This window comes from Cygnus atratus, chromosome 1, assembly GCF_013377495.2.
Source record: "Cygnus atratus isolate AKBS03 ecotype Queensland, Australia chromosome 1, CAtr_DNAZoo_HiC_assembly, whole genome shotgun sequence".
Lineage (NCBI taxonomy): Eukaryota > Metazoa > Chordata > Aves > Anseriformes > Anatidae > Cygnus > Cygnus atratus.
Window position 1 is genome coordinate 121,968,804 of NC_066362.1, and position 23,350 is coordinate 121,992,153.

Genomic DNA, 23,350 nt, shown 5'->3' on the forward strand with positions numbered 1-23,350 from the left:
AGTCTGGCTGCATGGACTGAGTGTGTTGTAACCAGTTATTTTAACAATACACTGTTTCACAATGAAGTTTCATTTAGACATAAAAGAGGAAGCAAGGCTAGCATGTTGTGGTTCCGTCAGTTATAAAACCCCCTCAACTCCTAAGGGACTTTCTTTCTATACTTCTGCACTACAGAGGATTGGACATAAAGCATATGTCATCTTAGAAGTGTATTTGAAAAGGAAATAAAAACACAACGCTGCATTTTGGGGTAGGACAGGCACACAGGAAGCTTTAAACAGATTGTAAGACAACCAGTTTGTGTACCTGGTCAGCTGCTGTATCTTTGGAGGTAAGAACTAAAATATACTATGCGCTATATAAAAGTATGAAAATGTTGCTCTTGCTTACCAAAGCAGCTTGGTTCTATTTGCGTGGGATTGCAGCTGGTAGCTGGTGAAATGAAGATGTGCTTTTTCTGACTGTTCTGAATGCCTGCACACGTTTGCAGAGTCCCAGCCACCGTCCACATGCAATTACTGCTGCCTTAAGAAGCGATAAGAACATTTCAAAAGTGCTGTCTTCAGAACCACAATTGACTGTGATTGTGAATGTAAAAAATTTTTGATTGATCCTCTGATCCTTCTGGAGACTGTCATAAAATCATACTAAAATAATGTTCTTCAGAATACTTTTACAGGGAGTCTTACCAGGTGTATTGTTTTTATAAACATTATGGTATTTTTTATCGATTTTTGCATGGTAGTATACTGTTCAAATCATCTTAGAAGTGGTGTACTCTATTTTTAGATTAGAAATAAAAATAGGCACTGTAATAGACACAAATGGGCATAATGTTAAAAATATTAATAGAAAACGTTGAGACTTTTTTATTTTGAAAAATGGAAAGATGATGTTAAAAAATATAAACAAAGAAATTTTGTCATTGCATTTTCCTGATTCACAGCCAATTTCCTGGTTCGATGCAAATTCACAGTATGACATGGGTGTACACCCTCCCCTCCTTTTTTATACCCTTTAGCAGATGTGACCAATGTTTGAAGGTTTGTTAGTGCAACGTTTCCCTCACTCCTCCTGGGAAACACCTTCAGCTTTTTCTGTCTTTCTTGCTTTACCATTTATTCTTTTCACTTCTAGGAAGTGTATTCTATACCACATGTGCACATGAATTTATTTCCCTTTTATTTCAGCTGCTTAGATACAAAATATTTCAGTGCAAATAGTTCAGTCATAACAACAACTGACAACTAATTAAAATAAACACAGAAATGCAGAAACAGGAAATTATTTCCATCCCGGGGAAAAGCACAGTCTAGCAATATTATGTAGTCAAGTCATCCTAATGAATGCGGAGCTTGATCCCTTCCTGCCTTACTTTTCATATTGCAGCTTACAGCTTTGCATATTAGATGTAAAATGCTATCGAATCAGATTGATGGTGTCCTAAAACAAGTTTGTATGGGTACAGATGATTAAGGAAAATGTGGAAAGCAATAAATCAGGCTGGCTTTGTACAAAACTTCGAGGAACTAATAAAACAGAATTGGATGGGAAATGATTTAAGAGCTCGAGAAGCTCTATTTACCCACATACACTTTTTGTTTTATTTTTATGGAATTCTGTCCCCCCAAAACTCCACTTAAAGATATAACAGCACTCAAACATACATTAAGAATGTATTTTTCAAAGTGAAGGAAGCCAGGTGCTCTTGGAGTTCATTGCCATCCATTTAGCATGACTGCGTAGACATTTGTCAAACAAGAACATCTCACATTAAAATAAACATATAAAGCATAATGCATTTTCTGAGGAGATCTCTCTGTTGCTTCCTTGGACAATGTGATTGGTAGCTGGTGAAATGAAGATGTGCTTTTTCTGACTGTTCTGAATGCCTGCACACGTTTGCAGAGTCCCAGCCACCGTCCACATGCAATTTCTGCTGCCTTAAGAAGCGATAAGAACATTTCAAAAGTGCTGTCTTCAGAACCACAATTGCTCTTGAAATATGGGATTTTCATCCTCTTCAACCTTCTCTATCTGTTCCCCACAAAGCAGCCCATACATCCTTGTGGGAGAGGGACTCCTAGCTTTCCTGCAACTCCTGAACTGTGGACATGTGAATAAAGATGAGCTGGGCTCCGATTTTCTTCTGAAGGAAGAGAAAAAGATCTGAGCTAAGAGAGTTGTGGGGGGGTGGGGTGTGGCACCCAAAAGGTGCTTGGCTCAGGACTGCTGCTGCTGCTGCTGCTGGAAGAGCCTCATGGAACAGTCCCATGGGTCTCAGGTGTTCCAGAGCAATAGTAGGGGAAGTGACAGACACAGCGGATCACATTTGGATGCTTGTGCAGAAGCACCGCTTAGCTGGTCCTCTTCTCTTCTGCCTTGGGCAAAGTGGGCCAACTCCCACCTCAAGCAGCAGCCTCCATTACCTTTACCTAAGCCAGCTCTAGGCACTGGAGATAGCCCTTAACAAATGGGGTTCAGACACCAAAACCCATGGGTTTCATGCATTAAGGAAGGGCTATATACTCATCCATACGCACAGCTCATTTCACTTCCTTCTTCACTGTCCTGATTTCCCCATGCTGGCTGCACTGAGGCTTCTCAGGAGCTGTTTCATCCCAGCCCTGGTGGAAGGTGAGATGTGGATCCCACAGCATATGTGGGCTTGCTGCTCCAGCCTACCCTGCCTGCCAGGGGAACTCTCACATGCATGCCCTGCAGTTTGAGGGAGATCTCAAACCTCAGCGAAGGGTCCGTTTCTCCACAGACTATAAAAGTGACTGTTAATACTAGGAAAAAACATACTAAAGATGAATCCACAAGGTCTGGGTTCCCTTGAGATGGGGAGACTTTAATTGCAGTCCTGACCTACTGTCAGCTAGAACATAGGCTGTATCTATAGCTTAATTAAGCTATACCTATAGCTATACCCAGTGCTATAACTTGAACTGAAACCACCAAGAGCACAACTTCAGTTCCATTCAGAGCCTCACTCAGAGAACTGAAAGCCAGATATATTCCATTTCAAAACAGGCCTTTCTATTCTCTGAGCTTTCTGTCCCCTCCTTTTGCAATGCAAAATAATATCCCTTTCCCCACAGAGCAGTGATCCCAGCTGGCACCATGTTCTTTCCATTCTCCCTAGCAACTTTTGATCTTGCTCAGGTTTTTTACAATTTATCATATCACTTTGTGCACACTTCTCATGTGTTCCTTAAGCTTTTTGCTTACCCTAAGCCAAGAACCCCCATTCTATTTGCTTGCTCCCAGACTATAATATGAGGTCTTTATGCAAACATTGGTGCCATCTCCAAGCATTATATTCCAGCAAATTTGCCACCACTCAGAAAATAGTAGCAATACCACTGGATTCTCCACATGGCTTTAAACATTCATCCTGCCTTTAGGCTTTTCTTCTTCTGAAAAACTGTCTCCACTGTGATCTGTGCTTAGATAGGACGTAGCCAGCTCCCCTTGCCAAGACAGTAGCTGTGCAAGGAAATATTGGTTTGTTCACTTTGTGTGCAAAATGCACCAGATCAATATTGTAGACCAGACTGTTTTTCCTTCTACAACAAAAATAGAGCAATTATATTCAGGAAGAGGAAAGTGAAAGGTGAATTTAAGGAGCGTGAAACCCCAAATATTGAAAGGCATTAGATATAATCCCCATGCATTTGTAATCTTGGTGTATAGGTGTGTGTGTGGCACAGGAGGGGGACTAAGAGAAGGGACAAAAGAAAGCAGAATTAATGAAAACTGTCATCCTTGTCTGATGTAAAATACAAGAATTAAGCGTGACCCAACTGTGTGGCCAGCCATCAGTCGTGATGGAATAACAATGTGATATGGGTATATGATAAGTATTAGGACCAGAGATATATGTAGCTCACTTCTGCATTCTGGCTCTCGACAACACCCATCAGAGCTTCAATTAGATTTCCTTGCAGAGCTGTGAATATCATCAGATTAGTGCCACAGCTCTTGCAACCTTCAGAGGGTAAACTTGTAACTCGTTCAACAAAACATGTAATTCGTAAGCATGACGGGAGCCTAATCTTTTTGAATTTGCCTGTTCTTTTGTTTCCACTTCAGTCTCAGACCCTGTGCTCTCAAACTCTGAAAATGGGTACTGCAGAATGCAGCACGAAGAAATGAAACCAGCAGTTTCATTTCCCTAATGTATCACCTTATGACAGAAACAAGATGCATCTGGGTAGTAGGAAAGACAGAAGTGTCACATGCTACCTGAGCACACATGGCTTTGCGCATGTTGGTTAAGAAGCGAATAGGCCAGATGTTATATTTTCACTTGATTCTCAGAATCAACATTAAAAGTAAATATAGGAATAAGTGTATAACAGTTCCTGCTACCCTAAGCTGGTGGCGACTTGACACAAAAGCCCTCTGGGTCAGGGCAAGAGGGGAAGGGAACAGCCTTTGCACTGCACAAGGAGGGGAAAGAAGGAAAAGGGGAAGAGAAGGGGAGGTTTACAACAAGAGCACCTCAGGCATTTGGGTGAGATTTCTGTGGTGGTACCTTAATTACAGCTAAAACCTAACACAAGACAACAGCAACTTACTGCAAAGATTGGCAAGCTCCAAATATATATATGTATATATGTGTATATATATATATTTGCCTCTCATGTAAATGGACTAAAATGGACTATATTTCATTAAATGTTACCTGCCTGTGGGAAATCTCACACAACTTGAAACAGCAGAAGGGATTCAGAGTCACCAAAGCAAGTGTTTGGGTATATTTAATTTTCATGAATATTTCCTTCTGAAGGAAGATTATTTTTTTCCTCCAGCAGCCATCTTCATAGTGTGGAAGTGATTTATTTTCCCCCTGAGGAAAGTCTTTTCTCACACTATCTTCTTGCCAACATAGGCCTCAAGTCCATATCCACAGTTAGACAGGATTTAGCCAACATTTAATACTACTGCAGCATTTTGCACTAGCAACTGCAACACAAGAGATACCTGACTCAGAAATGAAAGTCTTTTCACTCTTGTAAAATGTTAGTTGAACAGTCATCAGCAGCAATGATGTAGTACTGCATGTGCTGCAGAGATCCCACCTCACCACTATTCACCTTGGCTTTTTAGCTGAAATAAAGGGCAAAAATATAAATATTTAAATGCAAGCTATTATAACACTTATTACCACAGCAAACCACTTCTTGTTCCTCTCTTCCCAATTCACTTGTCTTTGGATGTATCATACATACCATATGCTGTGTTACACAGAATATACTTTGATGCAATTGAGTTAACAGCACAACAGGGAGACAATCTGATCACTTCACTTATTGACTCAAGTCTCCCAGAAAGACAGAGACATGCGTTAATGTCCAAATCAGAAATATATCTCGGCAGCTTGTAACAGAGGTGTGAGTATAATCATCACTCACTTACTTGGTAATGAACTAATGGTTTCTTCTTGTCATTTTTCTGTCTGCTGGTGGTTCCTTTCCTTTCTCGAAGGATGCTGTCGGAAGGTTACCTTCACAGAATTGCCTACCTTTGTGAAGACCTGAGCTCTGAGCTCTGCACCAATGTGGCAGCTGAGGAAGTGGTGTATGAAATGAGGTCCATTAATTATTCTTCCAGGGATGAAGCACAAGGAAAAAGCTTCCTTCAGAGATGCAGATCTGCTGGCAAATGTTTTTCCTCAGTCCACTCTAAAGGCAGCAAACACAGCAAAAGGCAGAAGGATAACCTCCTGCAGCCCACGCAGCACCCAGCACCCGCAGGGCAGACATCTCCAGCTATGGACATCTGCGAGGGGCTGGCAAGAAAAGACACCTACCTGGTTCCATCCTCCTGCAAAAGCATCTGCAAGAATTACAATGACTTGCATATAGCTGGGGACTATGTGGTGCCTATTAGCTCAGTGGCGTCAGATTTTACCTGCGACAGTGGCATTGGCCCCTTCCTGGAGTCCTCAGAGATTCCGCCGCCGATGGAGTCCATGAAGGTCCCCCCCAGCGAGACCATCCGCAGGCCAGTCCAAGGCTTCTCGTCGTGCTGGCGGCTGGCGAGCTTAATGCCACACCAGCAGCCTCTCTCTGACTCAGCCCTCAATGACTACCTCGAGCAGAAGCTGGTGGAGCTGTACAAGCAGTACATCATGGACAGCACAGCAAACAGGGCATCCCCCACTCAGATCCTGGCCTCGGAGCTCATCATGACTAACGTAGACCAAATCAGCATGCAGATATCACGAGAGAGGAATATGGAGACCACCAAGGCCAAAGACATTGTCATCAGCCGCTTCCTACAAATAGCCAGTGAACAAATATCCTCTGAAATTAGCACACCCAGTCTGCATATTTCCCAGTACAGCAACACTAATGTGTAGTATTTGAATTTCTACAGTTAGACAGCTTGTAGGTTCTGCAAACTCATTTTTGTTTTTTATTTTTTTATCTCTTCAGACATCTTTCTGCTTCGTTAAAATTTATTTACTGTCTACCAGTTACATTTTCCAGCACATATTAAGTAAAAATATCTGTATTGCACAGATGTCCCCCTATTGTGCGCCAGATGAATTACATTTTTTAAAAAATGTTTTTTCCCGAAGGCTTATTTCAGTGAGTGAGTCATGGACATTAAAAAAAAATTTGGTAGAAAAATGACTAAGAGCATATGACACTCTTCCAGATGCTCTCTTTCTTCCCCCTTGACATCTCATTTCAACTTTCCTCCCCTGGAATATGCCATCCTACCTGAGGGTCTTTGTGAAGCTAAGGCTCACACCCCTGAAAGTGCAGGGATCGCAGAGCCACAGAAACAGAAAATTCAGGATGCCATCTGGTTCATCTCCCTGACCCAAACTGCTTTACTTACAACACCTCTGTCAGATGTTTTTTTTTTTTTTATTCTGTTCTTAAAGATGCCAAGTAATAGACACTTTACAGGTTCTTCTATATTAGCTCTAATGAATCCATTGGTGTTTTCCTATTCAAAAGTTACCATCCCTTTTTGCAAAGCAAAACTCCGTTTCCAGACAGACTTCTTCATCAGCGGGAGTGTGCGTGTATAGCTGTATATTTTGTGCCGAGCTGAACTTCTACGACAGACGCCGGTGACTTGTGATGACAGACAGACACCATGTTTGTCAGCGACTTACAGACCTGTGGCTGTGGAGTGGTCGTGTACGGATAGTGGTGATAATAAGGTGAATGCTTCTTTCTCTTCCCCTTATTTTTAAGAGAATTTCAAATTGAAAAATAAGGGCTAAGCCAAAGCCCTGGTAATTAACGTGACCAATTCCTTTGGCCGCTGAAGGAAAGCAGAAACAGACCACTCAGCAGCGTGACCAACCCCTCCTTTTGTTATGAGTGTTGCTCTATGTAATAGGCCAAGATCATTTGAACTTGACATATATCTAATAGAAAGGTCTTCCGTAAAATCTCACAAGTCTTAAAAAAGAAGAAGAAAAAAATAATTAGCTGCCTCAAGGGCAAGGATGGTTACCTGCTTTGAGTCTGTATGATATATAACACATTGACAATGACAATCCATCATTGGTTGAGTTTCTAAGTTTAAATATAATGTAAATACTAATTTATAATAAATATTCATCAAATGTTTTCATGCCAGTGATTCATGTCAGTGATTCAACACTGTCGTTTTGGCCTTTGTGTTCCTCTTTTGTTTTGTTTTACAGATGTAAGGCATGCATTTATGTGTATTTCAAAAAAAAATGCAAAGTAGTAAACATGTCAGTTTATTTTATTGCTGCTCTCTTCCCAGAGACTACCGGATAGGTCAGTATATATTCCTGCTTGTGCATTGACAGGGTATCCAAAAACAGTTGCTATACAAATCTTTCCTGTGTGAATTCAGAGGCTGTACTTTCTGTTGCCATAGCAGCCTACCCCAATACTATTATTCAACAACTCAAGATTGCTAATTTCTGGCTTCTAATGTTTCTAGACATTTATCAAATTCAATTTACAAATAGAAAAAATACTATTCTAAAGAGACAGTAACATTCAAGTAAATGTACAGTCATGTGTTCTGCATGCAAAATCCATTATCAATAGATCTCTCAAATTTTTTAATTTAACCCAGAATAAAAAGATACACAAGAATCTATGAAAATGGCTTGCAGAAGGCAGCAAAAGCAAGCAGTCATTTTTTACGTCCTACAAATGCATGATTAATTTCCTCAAAATGTTGGTTTTTTTTTTGTTTATTCCTATTGACATTCACTTGACTGTAGTCATGTAGTAGCACAAAACAAAAAGAGAGCAACTTCCAGAGTCAAATAAGTACATAAATTCCCTTGCTGAAAGATCTGGCACCTTCATCAGAGAACATACTCCATTTTCGCACTCAACTCTACCCACTACATAGAGCATGCACTGTGTGAACAAAAGAGCTTTTTATCATCTGTGACTTGGAAGTCCAGATCTTGGTTCTCCTCCTAACTGGCAGATCTGTGACTGAGAGCTACAGGAAACATCCGCTGGCCACAGCCTCCATTCTGAGAAGAGATTTAGGAAATAGTAACAGCACCTGGGGAACAGGGGCTAAGTGGCTTGCCTACAGACTGATGTAGAAATGTGGTTTCGCTTACAGTGTTGACCCCTTAGCTGCTGTGTCAGAGTGCTGCAGTGAGGATTTGGGGCTGGGCTTTCAGAGGAAAGAGCTATTACAGAAACTCACTATGCAGCTGTGTAGAAAAGACAGCTCTTTAGTGTAAGACAGCACGGCTGCTGCAATCAGAGGGCATGCTGGATGCTTACATTGGATTATTCAATCAATGACAAATCACTCCGTTTGTACGGAGCTTTCTCCCAGGCAAATCACTTAGTATAATCACACCTACTCTCACATAAAGGTCTTACTTTGTATTATTGGACTGACATTTATGAATTTTATTCATATAAGGGTCATAATCTTTGCAGAAGCTGATTTATGCTGGAAAAAGAGCATTCAACCACTTCCTCCCAAAATATGGCTATTTTATTTCCCCTGCCTAAGTATAATTCCTTGTTTCACTTTGAGCCCTACTGTGTATCTGTTTCTCATATGAATTACATACCATCCCAGTCCCTGAAGCAATACTGAGTAACTCTTGGATGTGACTTTTGCATAAACAAACAAATATTTCTTACTTTCCACTACGCTCAGCTGAAAGTTCATTTAAATCTCTGTCCTTCCTCCATTTAAAACTGATCTTCTTCTGCACGAGTGCCTCTCTAGGTGTGTCTGTTTCCTGCTAAAAGCACTTGGATAGCAATTAGGCTGCTATTAGCATGAGTCAGGTTGTTATCTAAAGCGATTACCATCTTCTCTCTCCTTCTCCCTCCCTCTCTCCCCTCCTCATCTGTCTCAGGGTCAAATGTTTAAAGAGAGAGATCCCATTTGTTTACTATCTTTGTTAAATAATCATTTTTAAGGCAGAGCCTCATCACTTCTGGACACTGATGGAGTTCTGGTGGCTGGTGAGTGTAGTTTGAAAGGAAAGCCTGAAGTCTGGCCTCATGACTATTTCCCAGCAATAGGACGATCTGAGTAGGACAAAGATCACTCGAGAAGAAAATGATAATAATTAAAAAAGGAGCAAAGATTTCAAAAATAGGTTGGTTCCTATTTTGACCAACTGTCAAGAAACTGATCATGGAAGGAACACCATCAGCATATTCCAGTAGCTTCCTAAGACATTTTTTCACAGAACATGTTGCTGTTAACATGATTATTAGCATCTAGGAGTTTTATTGTTTATACGTAGTGCAACTGTGCCCCTAAGAGTCCAAGGCTGTCACCGCAGGGGCACTGAATGCTCCTGGGAGCTGCCAGGAAGGCTGGATGTGCAGTGTGAGAAACAAAATCCTCGGGGAGGAGAAAAGAGGGAAAGGATGTTGTGGCAATAAGGGCAACCTCTGGCTCCTGTCTTTGGGTTTAAACCCTGTGCCGGCTCTGGTTTCTGGTATTTGTGCCAAGATGTGGCTGTGGAGGGAAGGAAAAGGGATATAAAGCATGGGCTGAGCTCTGTGCTGAATGTGAAAGTGAGCATTTCATGCTCCGGTTGCTGTGTTCAGATGAAGACAGAAAGCTAATAACCTAAAACTGAAATAAATGAAGTTCTGCAGCAGCCAGGCATAGTGCTGGGGCTTCAGTGCCAAGGCAGCTGCTGTGGGGCAGGACCTGGGTGAGATGGGGGCACCTTGAGGTCTGGCCTATTCCTGCTGCTACTGGCCTTCCACACCTGAAGTGGGGACAGCTATTAAGGACCATCCCTTCCCCTAGCCTCTTTCTACTATGGCTTTTTGTCAGAGATGGGACATTCACCAGCTGTTAGCCTGCCATGGGGAGGAGGGGAAAAAGGGACTACATGATTTTTTACCGTGCTTATCAGAGTTGCTGTAAAATGTAGTTACTAGCACTGGGTGTAGGTAGTATACCTTGTCCTTACAGATTCAGGAGGGACAATCGCTGACTTAGGGAGGTCACCAGGCTATAGTGATGACCTGACTACAGACTTTAAACCAATACCAGATACGAAAGGCCTGTTGTGCTTTTGCTAATTGACAGAGCTAGTAGCAAACCTCATTAAATGCAGCCCATTGGACTCAGAAAGGAAGCTGTACGCCCATGACAGCTGCTGAGCAGCCACTTGGCATCCCTGTACACCCAGGAGCATGGCATCTCCCACAGAGCAGTACAGCAGATCTGGAGGGTGTTCGGGAGAGACAGCAGCAGCTTCAGCTGTGTTAATTACACACAGTGCAGGCACTGCGGGCAGCTTCTGCACCAGCGTGAGCCGGCGGGGCTGGCCTCTGCTTGGCAAATAACGCTGACTGAGGGCCACATTATTTGGTTAAAAATATCACTGTCTTAGAAATGGATACATAAAAATAACTAGCACATAAAGAAATAGAACTTTAGGTCAAAATGGAATTATTCATCTGCTTCTGCTGTATCAGGAAGAGCTGGCTCGCCGTCTCCCTGGCATTAATACCGACAGGATTAGGGTGACTTTTCAGAATATTAAGCAGGCTTTCCAATGGCTGAAGGGAGCAGTGTTCCTTAGGCTTTTCTAAACATTGTGTGAACTACTCTGTCTGAACTGGAAATGCCCTCAAGGAAAATTAGCAGTGCCTCATTTTGAGTTAGCATCTGATTACTGCTGAACTCCAGGCTGCCTTTCCCTCCAGCACTGCTTTCCCACTTTATCTCTCGAAAAGGCTGGTCACTGCACACTCCTACACTGTGCTGCCATGCCAGAGCTCTGAGGAAGGCCATGAGACCTCTCTCCCTCCTCCTGCCATGCTGCCTTGTTGCTTGTGGCCAGCCTGCTCTGGCTCTCCAGCCTCTCTCTTCCCTACAGCCCCCCTGGCAGTAGGAGAAGGACTAGCAGGGTGGTATGGCAGGACACTAAATATCTGGAGGGAAGCAGGGGTGATGTCTGAGGAGGATGGGAGCCTGCAGGCAGGCTGGTGTTGGCCCAGGTGAGAGGTCTCCATGGGCAGCTGTGGGCAATGGATGCCTATGTGGAGCCAGGTTTGTGAAATGGGCACAGGACTGCGGGCAGCGGAGTAAACAGGCTTCACAATCCTCCTGTGAAGATGCTTCCAGCCACTCCCCTACTGGACGAGACAACAATCTTGCCAGCTCCACCTGAGCTTGAGTTTACAGAGCTGCAAGACCCACCGTGGTCTCTCATCCACCCTCTCATCCACCCCAAGGTGTGCAGGCAAGGGCCCTTGGAGCTCTGTGCCCTCTCTGCAGGTGGTGCAAGGCCTTGGCTTAGGCCTCGGGGTCCGCAGCAGCCCCGGGCTGCCCAGTCCTGGCCCAGTGCTCACAGAGCAGAGACCGGGCCAGAGGGATTTCTGAAAAGCCAAGCAGTGGGAAGGGAAGAGGTGAGAGTCACACCACTAGGCTCTGTGGCAGCTTTTTTCCTTTTTTATTTTATTTTTTTTTTAAATTTGTGTGTGTCTGTGTGTGTGTAATGGGAGACGAAGCTATGAGAATAAAACCACAGAAGGCAGAGCTGATTTAGGTAATTTTCATTGATGCAGTTCTCTGTATTTCATCTTTACATGCAAATTCCCTCTTTTCTATAAGTGGATCATGTTTGGAGTGAAGGGGTAGAGCAGAGCAAAAAACCACAAACAAACAAAAGGAAAACAAAAAAAACAACAACAACAAAAACCCAAACCAAACAGTAATCATTTAAACAGTACCATTCTAACTCTGGTAGAGAATTCCAATGCATTTCTAAATAAAAACCTTGCAACAAAAGAAAAAAAAAAGCAACACACATATTAAGGATGTTAGAGGCAGGCAGAGCATGCCCCATCCCTGAAGTTTTTCAAGATCAGGTTGAATGACACCCTGGGCAACCTGGTCTAGTGGAAGATGCCCCTGCTCATGGCAGGGGGGTTGAAACCAGGTGATCTTGAAGATTCCTTCCAAACCAAACCATTCTATAGTATGATATGATAGCAAAACTAGGATAGACAGTTTTAAGAAAGAGGTTAGGGGCTGTCAAGGCCATCAGTTTAAACCAATTAATCTCAAGGTGCTGAACTATTTAGCCAAAGCTGGCTGACATATTACTTCAGAAACACAATGCTTGACTAAATAGGTACAGTTGAGAAGTAAAAAAATTAAAGAAATACCTACAGAACAGTCTGTTTTTGCATTAGTAAGGTTGTATTAAAAATGCACAGCAGTGTTCCTTTTGGTCTAGCGAATTCAAGCAGAAATTTGATTACGTGATTATATGAACCTAGAATCCATTATTTATAAAAACAGAATCTAACAGGTAGGAACAGGTAGTCTATCAAAAGATATTTTCCAAAAATAAGCACTGAAAAGGCCAGCAACTGAGCCTGAGAGGGTCTAGGCACTCACAAATCTGTGTGTATTAAGTGGTTAGCATCAGAGTGTACATAGCATAGTTTCAAAAATGCCCCCTGCTCTTGCATCCATCTTTAGGAGAGTGAAGTGACTCAAGAGCTGAGGAAGGAGTGACAGCTCTTAGCATGTCTTGGGAAGATTGATATTTGCTGATTCACCGATGAGAAACACCCAAGCCCCTTCTAGAAACATCCATCCCTAAATTCTCACTGCTTTAAAATAGGAACCAAAGATTCCTTGTTTTGGCTATATGTGGCAGCCGGCATCCCTTTGGTGTTTACAGGTCACAGCCAGTTTTGGTACTGAGCTGTGTTACTCAAGCACGTAGAGCAAAGAGGTCTCCTGGGATGCTGTGTCCTCCCTTGTCTGCGTGCTTCACTGGAAGTCCTCGTGGACGCTCCCTGGGCACACAGCCCCTTGCCTTAGGGCTGCTGTGGCAATCTCAGGTGTTGAGATGTATGGATGGCTGTGGTTCTTAGTCCCAGCAATCCAGAACCTTTGTTTAAAAAAAACATACATACACATCAACTGCACAAACATTTATGATGTATTCCTAATAAACAGCATTGTGCTCACTGTCTAGGCTGAGAAAAGGAAGGGCAAAGAAGGAGGGAACTGGCAGCAGCAGTGGAGAGGCAAGATGACTTGTCAGACGTAAACAGCTGGTGTGACAGTAAGTCATATGGACCTAATCAGCATTACTTTTACATTCTCTCCAGCATGTTCTGACTCTCTTATTATCCTGCTTTGTGGATAGACATCCACTTTCCCCAAATTCTCTTCTTTATAACTAGGTACATGATCCAGGTGAAATTCCAGGCTTCTGCTTCCAGTGCCTCTTCTCAGATGACGCTTATCCATCTTTTAGACATCCCAGCATCTTCCAAACTCAAGAAGAAACTTCTGTGCTTGACATAACCATGGCTCAGGACAACTTCTCACACAATATTCACAGTGCATATTTACCAGACACTACATGTCACTACTACATCCCCTTATTCTCGCTGCTGCATGCATGTATCAGAAGTTCTTCACCTTCCTTCTTCAAGGAATTTGGACCTCCCTGGCTTCAGTCTCACAACAGCTGAATTTTATCAAGAGCTATTCCAGCCAGTGCAAGTGCAGTTCTTAGTATACATCTGGTAAAGATTCCTTAGTTCTGTTAGCCTATCATCTATTGCCAAAAAAAATCCAAAGGGGTCCTCTGGACACACAAAATCGTTAAAGATTTGCACAGAAGGTCTCATAAGAAATATACATGTGAAGGCTGTAGGAGATTTCTGAAGGAGAATAATAAATGCTAGAATCATATTCATTAAGTCAACTTGAAACAGTTAAAATAATAGATTCATCCTTCTGTAAAATAATACATTACTTTTCAGGCAGGAACATGATTATTTCCTTATGATTTCATCATATATCTGAAGTACTTGTGTAAGAGTTAATTAATTTAGTGTCATTTGTCATTACATACACTATAAGGGTTATTGAACCAATTATGTATTCAAAATATTCTATTGTGTTAAAATATCAAAGGCAGTTGTAAGAAGATAAAACAGTTTGAGGTTACATTCAGGTTACGTCCCAATTATCGCTTACTGTGAAATGAAGTTCATTAGTGACCTGTTTCTTCATTCAGCTCACAAAACGATCAGCAGCATATTGGAAAAATCCATGGTACATATTCTTTTACCTAATGAAGTCATACAGCCTGTGATCCTTGTCTACAAATTGTGACCAGCATATTTTAAAATGCAACAGAGCAAAGGAAGAGGAAAAAGAATATGTGATCTTTCAAATACAAATTAAAGAAAAATAGGTGAATTGTATCATCTTTACGCCAGTTAAATAGCATTTTTCTTTGCAAGTCATTAACTCAATGGACTGAGTCATGAAACAAAATGTTATTCAGTTTAAGTGAGGGCACCACATGAAAGCCTTTAATAAAAGAAAGCAAGCAAATTTGTTCAAAATAATTGGATCCAATTAATTAAATTGAACAGTAACTTCAGTGACATCATTGCAACTTAGAGTGAAGCTATGTGTTCAGGTGCTCCAACTAAGATTAAAGTTCCCAATATGGGATATCCAAATCTGATAATTTTGAAGGCAGTGTATATCTGTGTGTCTGCTGTTATTTTTTCAAACTTATTAATAGATGGGATAGGGATAGACTATGAAGAGATGCACCCTGTTTATTTTTATTCATGTTTGATGACATAGAGACAGGGTAGCAATGGAGGAATAAAGAGCGAAGAATTATTTGGTCAAGACAAGGAATTAGTAAGAAAAAAAAAAGGAATTGGGGGGAGGGTGATCAAGGCAGGACTGAATGTTTCAAGGATGTAGTGCTTGAGAGTGCAAAAATTAAGAGCTTGGATAAGAACCACCTATATTTGTTGACAGACAGAAATTGAAAATAGCATGCAGAATAAACTTAAGGTAAAAGGAGAAGATAAACAGGTGATTGTTGGGGAAACGAACAAGTGGAATTGATTTTTATTTATTTATTTATTAGATAGAAGAGAATAAGACATATTTGTATTGTGAAAGTAAAGAGTCAGAAGAGTTTAGGAGTAATGCAAAAGAAATATATTGGGAACATGAAGCCATGGAAACAAATAGAGGAGATCAAATTTAAAAATGAAGTGAAATTGTAGGAGAACAATGAGAGCAAGTTATAGTGCCCTGGCACTGAAATGTTGAAATATAATTTTAATTTGGGGTGCTCAACAGTTCTTCTGTGAAAAAAAATGTAGATGTAAATAGGGAAAAATGTGATGGCAAGGAAAAGATGTGAAAATGACTGGAGCTTTGGTCAAATGAGTTGCAAAAGTAGAGTCATTTAGCTACAAAGATTGAAGAGTCCTGACCGAAGCACAAGGAAAAACAGTGATTATGATATAGAGGAAAGGAAAGGGAGGGTAGGAAGGAGATATCTTAAGATGAAAAAATGTCATAAAACCAGATGAACTGGATGGCTGTCAGGAAGGTCATGGTACTGTTGGCTAGGGATAGGTGGGAAAGAAGCCCAGGCAGTGACTGCACTAGAAAAACACAAACAGTGAGAGATCAGAAACGGATGGGTGGTTGGTGATGACATCCCTGGAAGGCTGACTGGGGCTGCCACAGGGTTTGGTGAAACATACAGCAAAGGGGTTGTATGAATAATTACATCTGTAATTGAATGTGATCTGTAATCGAATCTGTAGAATCTGTAGACATCGATGAGACCGTGGAGGAAAAAAGTGAAACTAGAATAAAATTAGAGAAAAAGACTGAAGGGTTCAGATCAGAGGGATTGGGAGGCATGACGAGGAGACAGCTTAAAAAGTTGTACTCTTTTTAAGAGAAACAGTGCCAAAAAGAGATGGACTGGAAATGTGGAATAAAATATTTTTTGGGCTTTAGAAGCCAAAAAAGCCCTTTGACCCAGGACATGACGTAAATCTGCAGTGAAAGACAGCTACAGGAGTAGTATCAATTGAAAGGATACAATTCCTTGACACATTTGAGAGCTGAAAGAAATAATATATGCTCCAGATGCATGCTAACTACATGAAATGGAATGGTCATTCCACAGATGGTAAGAGAAAGAGAGGAAGTAGAAACAAAGAGGTGTAGTGGTTCTGATGCAACCTGTCATATGTCACATACAGGTTCCTCTTTTTGGCTAAGATTACCCCCTGTCAGTATTTCCTCTCAGTTTTAGCCTCTCAATTTTCCTACCACAGAGTCCAAATGTTGGAGAGTATGGATGTCAAGATATAGTGCCATGATTCTCCCTGGCTACCTAGGACATGAAGTCATACTTTGAATTTTATATTAGTATTCCAATTTTATTTCAAAGAGAGAAATAATAATAAAGAGAAAGGAATTCAATTGAGAAGTATGCTAATTGTTTGTGGAAGAAACTTGATATTCTGTGATGGGGATTTTCTGTGAAGTTTAAGGGGGCTTTTTGATCTGAGCAGTAGTTTGACAATGGAATTGTGTCTAGCTCCCACAGCTGACTCTCCCAGCATCCCCGTGGGCACAGAGAGCTAGCAACTTTCCTGGAAGCCTCTTTCTCCTGGGTCTCTCCTCCACTTCCTCTTAAAAAGGAAGATGGAGAAGAAAACAGAAATAACTAGTCATTTCTCATTTCTTACTGGCACATAAGAGAGAGCAGTCACACTGACAGGAAAGATTTTCCCAGGCAGAATGCCCTGGAGACTATTTTAACAACTTGGAATCAGTTATATTTCTTTTATGTGTACTACATACCATGTTTGCTTCTTTGCTATCTCACCCAGGCCTGGGTGACCCAACTTGACCCATATGAACACAGCTGTAGTATTGCTTATGTCTGATGTAGTGGGAGCCAGAAATATGAATGCCCTTGAAAATCAGGCCTCTGGATTTGAGCTGACCATTGGAGTGGGACACTGAGGAAAAAATAATGCTTTAGAGCTGCTTGTTCTGATTAAAGGCACACTGCTGCATAGGCCTTGGTATCCAATTTCATGGATCCTAATCCAGCATGCACATGGTCCTTAAAGCCTACTATGAATGCATGGTTTTTTGCAGCCTTTGAAGGAACAGATTTATCAAAAGCATATATTTTGGATTTGTCTTAATTTCCACATTATAGACAGCTGTAGTAATGCAGTCTGAAAGCAATGAAATCAAAGGCACTGTATCCAGCTCCCTTTTGCGAAAGGAGGCATTGATTTTGCTTTTAGAGAGGACTGAAGACACTTTGACACAATGTTCTGTGATTGCTTAGACTGAGCGATAAGTTAACCTAATTTTGAGATTTTATAGCACTTGTTAAAGATCAGTATCTTTGACATAAAGAAAGGTCAGAATTTTGGTGTTCGTTGGTATGTTTCTTCAGATATTATGGCAAACCTTGCAAGGGGAACAGATATTCTGCTGAGTAATTCTGCATTGGAACAATACTAGAAGTCATGGTTGCTCCCTACCTTGACAAATGTCTCATATAGATACTGAAGAAGGAAAACAAGATAGTTCATTGCCTCGAGCTATGAGCTATGAGGAAAGAGAATAGGTATGCAGCACCACAGGCAGAAAGCATGTTAAAGTCATTCAATGTAAATTATTTTTCCTCCCTGATTTTGTACCTAGATGAAACTGTGTAGTATGAACAATATTTTAAAGCTGTATTTAGTACTGTTGCTTCTCCACGTCTTGACCTAAGGCTTAATTTTACACTCTTGCTGATACACATCCTTAGAACTCATCTGAATCACATTTTTTTTCTTTTTATCTCCATGTTCAGTTTGTCTGTAAATTAGCAGAAGAAAGCCTTACTACATCTAGCATGACATATTTTGATGAATGTAAAATGTCAGCTGTGAAGCTTCTCATTTCTTCAAAGTGGAGTAAACTGTTCAAAAGTACTCTCTAGAAATGGAAGACCTATTACAGTCTCTGTAGAAACAAGCAGGATCTGGTACTTATCCATAGCACCTTGTGTCTAAAAGACTTTGGATCACTATATGTTTGTCTTAACTGTATATTTCAGTTCCTGATCTCTCTGTGAAAAAAATGAATAGACAATTCCTCATTAAAAATAATTATTTTAGATGTATCAATTTCTTCATGTAAGTGACACACCAAATAGTAGGAGAAGGGGGTGGTGCTTTGGCAGTTTTTCAATCTGTTGCTGAGCAATTCCTCAAAAATGTATTACAGTGTGTAAAAGTAGATCACTTAAATTGAAAGACCTTCATATTTTTTCTGCCTTTCAGTAAATTCATTTGTGAGTGTAGTTTTTTTTTACAAGAAAAAGACAAAAAAGACAGGGATCTCCTGGAAAGAGTCCAGTGGAGGGCCACAAAGATGATATGGGGCCTGGAGCATCTTCCCTATGAAGAAAGGCTGAGAGACCTGGGTTTGTTCAGCCTGGAGAAAAGAAGACTGAGAGGGGATCTCATCAATGTGTATAAATACCTGAGGTGTGGGAGACAGAGGGATTTGGCCAACCTCTTTTCAGTGGTTTGTGGGGATAGGACAAGCGGTAATGGCCACAAGATAGAGCACAGGAAGTTCTGCACCAACATGCAAAAGAACTTCTTTACAGTGAGGGTGATGGAGCACTGGAACAGGCTGCCCAGGGAGGTTGTGGAATCTCCTTCTCTGAAGATATTCAAGGCCTGTCTGGATGCCTACGTGGACAGCCTGCTCTAAGGAACCTGCTTTGGAAGGGGTTTGGACCCGATGATCTTTCAAGGTCCCTTCCAACCCCTTCAATTCTGTGATTCTGTGATTCTGTGAAAGAAGGAGAGACAACAGTCTAAAGCAATGATATGAAAGTGAAGATTGTGGGATGTCAGTAACCACTAAGCATTTTGTGCCTAATCACAGAAATGAAAACAGACTAAAATAATAGTATCACATAAGATCATTGATGAATAAGTTGAATAGCACTGGACCCAGTACTGACCCCTGGGGGACACCACTAGCCACAGGCCTCCAACTAGACTCGGCATTGTTGAGCATAACCTTCAGCTCTGACATCCAGACAGTTCTTGATCCACTCCACTGTCCACTCATGAATCCCACACTTCTGGAGCTTGCTGAGGAGGATGTTATGGGAGACAGTGTTGAAAGCCTTGCTGAAGTCAAGGTAGACAACATCCACTGTTCTCCCCTCATCCTTCCAGGCAGTCATTTCATCATTGAAGGCTATAAGGTTAGCTAAACACAAGTAAAATGATCTGTTTGTAAAGATTACATAATGATAATTGTTTGAGTAAAGAGTTTTTAGAGTACAGACGTCTCATTTGACAGCCTTCAGTAGTTGAACTAATAATGATGTATCCAGTAATCACCATAAACTATTAGTTTTTCCATTCCTGTTTCCATTTATGCTTGCAGAAAATGTAGAGAGGATAATGTTATTTTCTTACATTTATTCAATTGCAAATATATTTTAATGAATTTCTGTTGGTCTTTTATTCCCTTGAGAATCGACTTTGAGCAGCTCACTGTGAGTTCTTAACTGAAATTCAGGCTGTGCATACTGGTGGGCCATATAAATGGAGTCAGAGGACGTAGATTTGTTGCTCTGATTGGGGATTTCCATAAGCTACCAGGACATCAAATCACTGAGAAAGAGGTAGCAGATAGTTTGGATTTAGTGAGTTTAGAAGATTTTAAACCATTTGTTCTGTTGGCCACACAAGCCTTGTGTGAGGCATCCTTCCTATAAAGAAACAAATTAGAGTCAAGATTTGTTGGTTAGATGCAAGGTGTAGGTTTAAATTCTCTCTTGTCCCTTCCACCCAAAGGAAAGGCGTTCCCATAGCAGTGCTGGGGCTGCTGTGGGAGCAGCTCCTTCCCCATCTTGGCCCTCACTTAGCGAGCTTCTATAACTCTTTAAACTCTAGGAGTCTCCTCAAAGACTTTCACAATATAGGCAAATGAGGTTGGGCACAGTGGCGGGTGATTTAATTACCCAGGGCTTTGGGTGTTTTGAAACTGTCCTAAGAAGTGTCTTGTACCATGCCAGCTATGTTCTTTCTTATGGGAATGGCTGAGAATGGGAACATACAAGTCACTTTCCACAAATATATGTGTGAAAAAACATTAATGTGCGCAGAAGATAAAATAAAAAGGAACAACCAGAGCCAGTGTAAAGCAGAACAACTAGGAGCTTTCTGAGTTAGTTTATCCTCTTTTAGTAGCTAGATATTAGCAAGAAATAAACAGATTCTCTGTAAAGGCATTGTTTTTGAGAAGATTTTCATTAATATATGCTAAGAAATCTATGAATGGAAAATATGGTGCTAAATATGAACTCACAGCACAGAAGCTGAACAGTATATGTGTGAACTTTGCAAGATTGATAGGTCAAATTGGACACATTTATTCAACTTGTTCTGCTTCCTTTTCATATTATCTGATATATTTAGGCTGTAGAGGAAGTCTTCCCCTGCTATACACCCACTTCTCTGGCAAGTAAAAAAAGCCCAAATTTGGATCGAAAAATAGTATGGGATTAAGTTTTGATTCAGTATACCTACTTTACTCCTCTTGCAATGGTAGATGTAGGAATATTTCATTACACACAAGACACTGTTCATCTATGTGCATGCCTATATATACATTAAAAATATATAGGAAGTACTAAGTATTGGTACCACTCTAGTCTTTGAATATCTGAGTGTGCATATGCTTCTGAATTAATCTACATTGTGTAGTACCTGCAAGAAATTCTGAGACAAATCAGTATACTCACAAAATAAAACTGATCCTAAATATTAAACACAGGAAAACTACTTAAACAACAGATAAGAAAAAATTGACTGAGTTCTGTGTAAAAATCCAGATAGCAATCATTAAAGGAAATAGCAAAAGCAAAACAACCAAAGTTATTCATCTTTTATGCTTTATGAGATATAAAGAATGTAGAAATCTTACACTTCTTTCTTTTAATCTATTTTTTTTTCCATTATAAATTAGTGACTTGTCCTTGAAAGACTTAACAGTGACTGGAGAACTAATGAACATTCAGTCTGTGAAAGACTGAAGGCCATGCAAAGCAAAATGAAAAGCCTTTTCATCATACTATTTGAAACAATTTGGCTTTACTCAGGTCTGGGAATTTCTTTATAAGGTCTTTTAACTCCCATGTCTGGTGAACATATTAAAAAAGGGCATTAATATTAAACAGGCAACAGCTGCAATTGAATTTGAGAGCCAAATGACTAGTTTTCAGGAAATATGTGAACAGCCTTACTCACATTAACAGCCCAATTGAATGTTGTGGTTATATTTAGGGTAGTGAAAATATATCTAAATGCATAGCTAAAAAGGTATTAGTTTTCGTGTTTCAGCCAATTTGGTTTTAAATCCTTTTTTATAAGGTTTAAGCTATCATGCACTGAGAAACGTTAGCTAAATTGACCTGTGCAGTGGTAATGTTAGCCCACAGCTCCTGTAATTGAAACACAGTACATTACATGTTTCTAAAGATAGCATATTTCTTGGCTTAGGCGTGTTCTGATTGTAAGATCCGATTCAAGCCAATTTCCTCTGGGAGCTTTAGTCTCAGATGGATTGCAGTTTTCAAACAAACCCCTTGTCCTCCCAGAAAGCCGTGTGAATTTGACGTATCTTTTCATTATGTATAAGTTCGTAAAGAAACGGGCATGCTGCTATGATTTATTCATTGATTAACGTGAAAGTTTGACTGAGGCTAAAATGAATGTTTGAAAATGGTGCTGATTTAAAATGCTTTATACTCCTATCTGCAGCCAACAAATGAAAAGAAGGTGAGGCCAGAGGTGATATGTGTGCAGATGAAAGAAGAGAAGAAGCACCTCTGAAAGGCTCCTCAGTGCAACAGAGCAGTCACTGTCGGCCATCACTCACTGCAGCAGGGTGGCTGCCAAGTGCAGCTCCAAACCCAGCAGCACGGATTGCCAAAACAGCTTTTAACATTCGTCCTTTTCAGTTCCTCTTGCCTTTGTGAGCCTCAGTGCGGGCCAACTGTCCTTACCCAGGCAGTGCTCTGTTGGAAAGCAGACTTCCTTCTTGATACTAAACGTTTAGCGTGCCCCAGTGCAGAGGCTTAGAGATCATTATTTGTACAAATGTAGCTGGAGAATTACAGGCACTTACAGATATTTGTTGCTCTTGTATCCATGGAGGAATGGCTGAAGAGAACACAGAGCTGAAGAGATAGGAACATGCCTTAGCTCTGATGTGATCATGCAAGAACTACAGCTCATTAATTCAAACACACACATATATATATATTTATACAAAATGGTTATGAAGGAAAGTTTGAAGCTGGATGTGATCATAACCAGTATTTGCTTATCTATCTGAGTATAGATAGTCTGAAACAATGGCTCCGAGCAAAGAAGCCAGCATTATACATGCTGAGTGAGAGCCATTTTCAAGTTGTTTTCTATATAATAGAATTCTGTCCCACTTCAAGATGGAAAATTTGAGGTTGTGTCATCCAGTTACTGGCCACATTCTAGTTCCACCCAGGATAATTTTCCTGAGCTTTTCCTGTGGCTGTATTTTGATGTGAGGATTTCTGAGCTCTAGCAGCTCTTAATTCTATTTCAAATATTAGTGCCAGACAGCTCATGGAGAGGAAAGTTCTCATTATTTTTTCTTTAGGATTCCACATTTGGCAGGAGCTGTAGCAAATGAATTGTAAAAGGCTCATAAAAGGACGCATCATCAGTCTGACATGAATCTTCACACATTTCTTATGTTAAAATGCCATTACTTCTCAAAGAGCTTTTGCTAGGCAGACAGATTTTTGGAGGCTTTCTGAGTGGATGACACATAGTCTCACTGATGCCTGAAGCTTTCAGTTTCCAGATATTTCCAAAAGCAGACCCTCCTGAACCCCCAGTTTATATGGGGGAACACTACCTTTAGGATTGAGGGGTCTGTAGATCCAGAAGAGAAGGAACTCAAGAATAT

General features: G+C 40.8%; 1 protein-coding gene across 4 annotated transcripts; it reads left to right on the forward strand.

Moving 5' to 3' along the window:
• The first annotated feature begins 152 nt into the window (after positions 1–152).
• TASL (TLR adaptor interacting with endolysosomal SLC15A4) lies at positions 153–15,531 on the forward strand. Of its 4 annotated transcripts, XR_007709040.1 has the most exons (5): positions 214–332; positions 5,498–6,311; positions 6,989–7,193; positions 13,476–13,565; positions 13,687–14,851. XR_007709040.1 is itself a non-coding variant. In XM_050714710.1 (2 exons), the coding sequence occupies exon 2, from the start codon at positions 5,499–5,501 to the stop codon at positions 6,372–6,374; it is 876 nt and encodes a 291-aa protein (XP_050570667.1). In that variant the 5' UTR covers positions 153–332; position 5,498; the 3' UTR covers positions 6,375–7,713. The 4 variants fall into 4 exon arrangements, 1 of the variants encoding a protein (XP_050570667.1); XR_007709042.1 differs by having other exon boundaries at positions 242–332; positions 5,498–7,193; positions 13,687–15,177; XR_007709043.1 differs by lacking the exon at positions 13,476–13,565 and having other exon boundaries at positions 153–332; positions 5,498–7,193; positions 13,687–15,531.
• The last annotated feature ends 7,819 nt before the right edge of the window (positions 15,532–23,350 follow it).

What these genes read in the sequence shown, in the direction of transcription:
- TASL (XM_050714710.1), top strand. Translation starts at nt 5,499, where the DNA reads ATGCTGTCGGAAGGTTACCTTCACAGAATTGCCTACCTTTGTGAAGAC.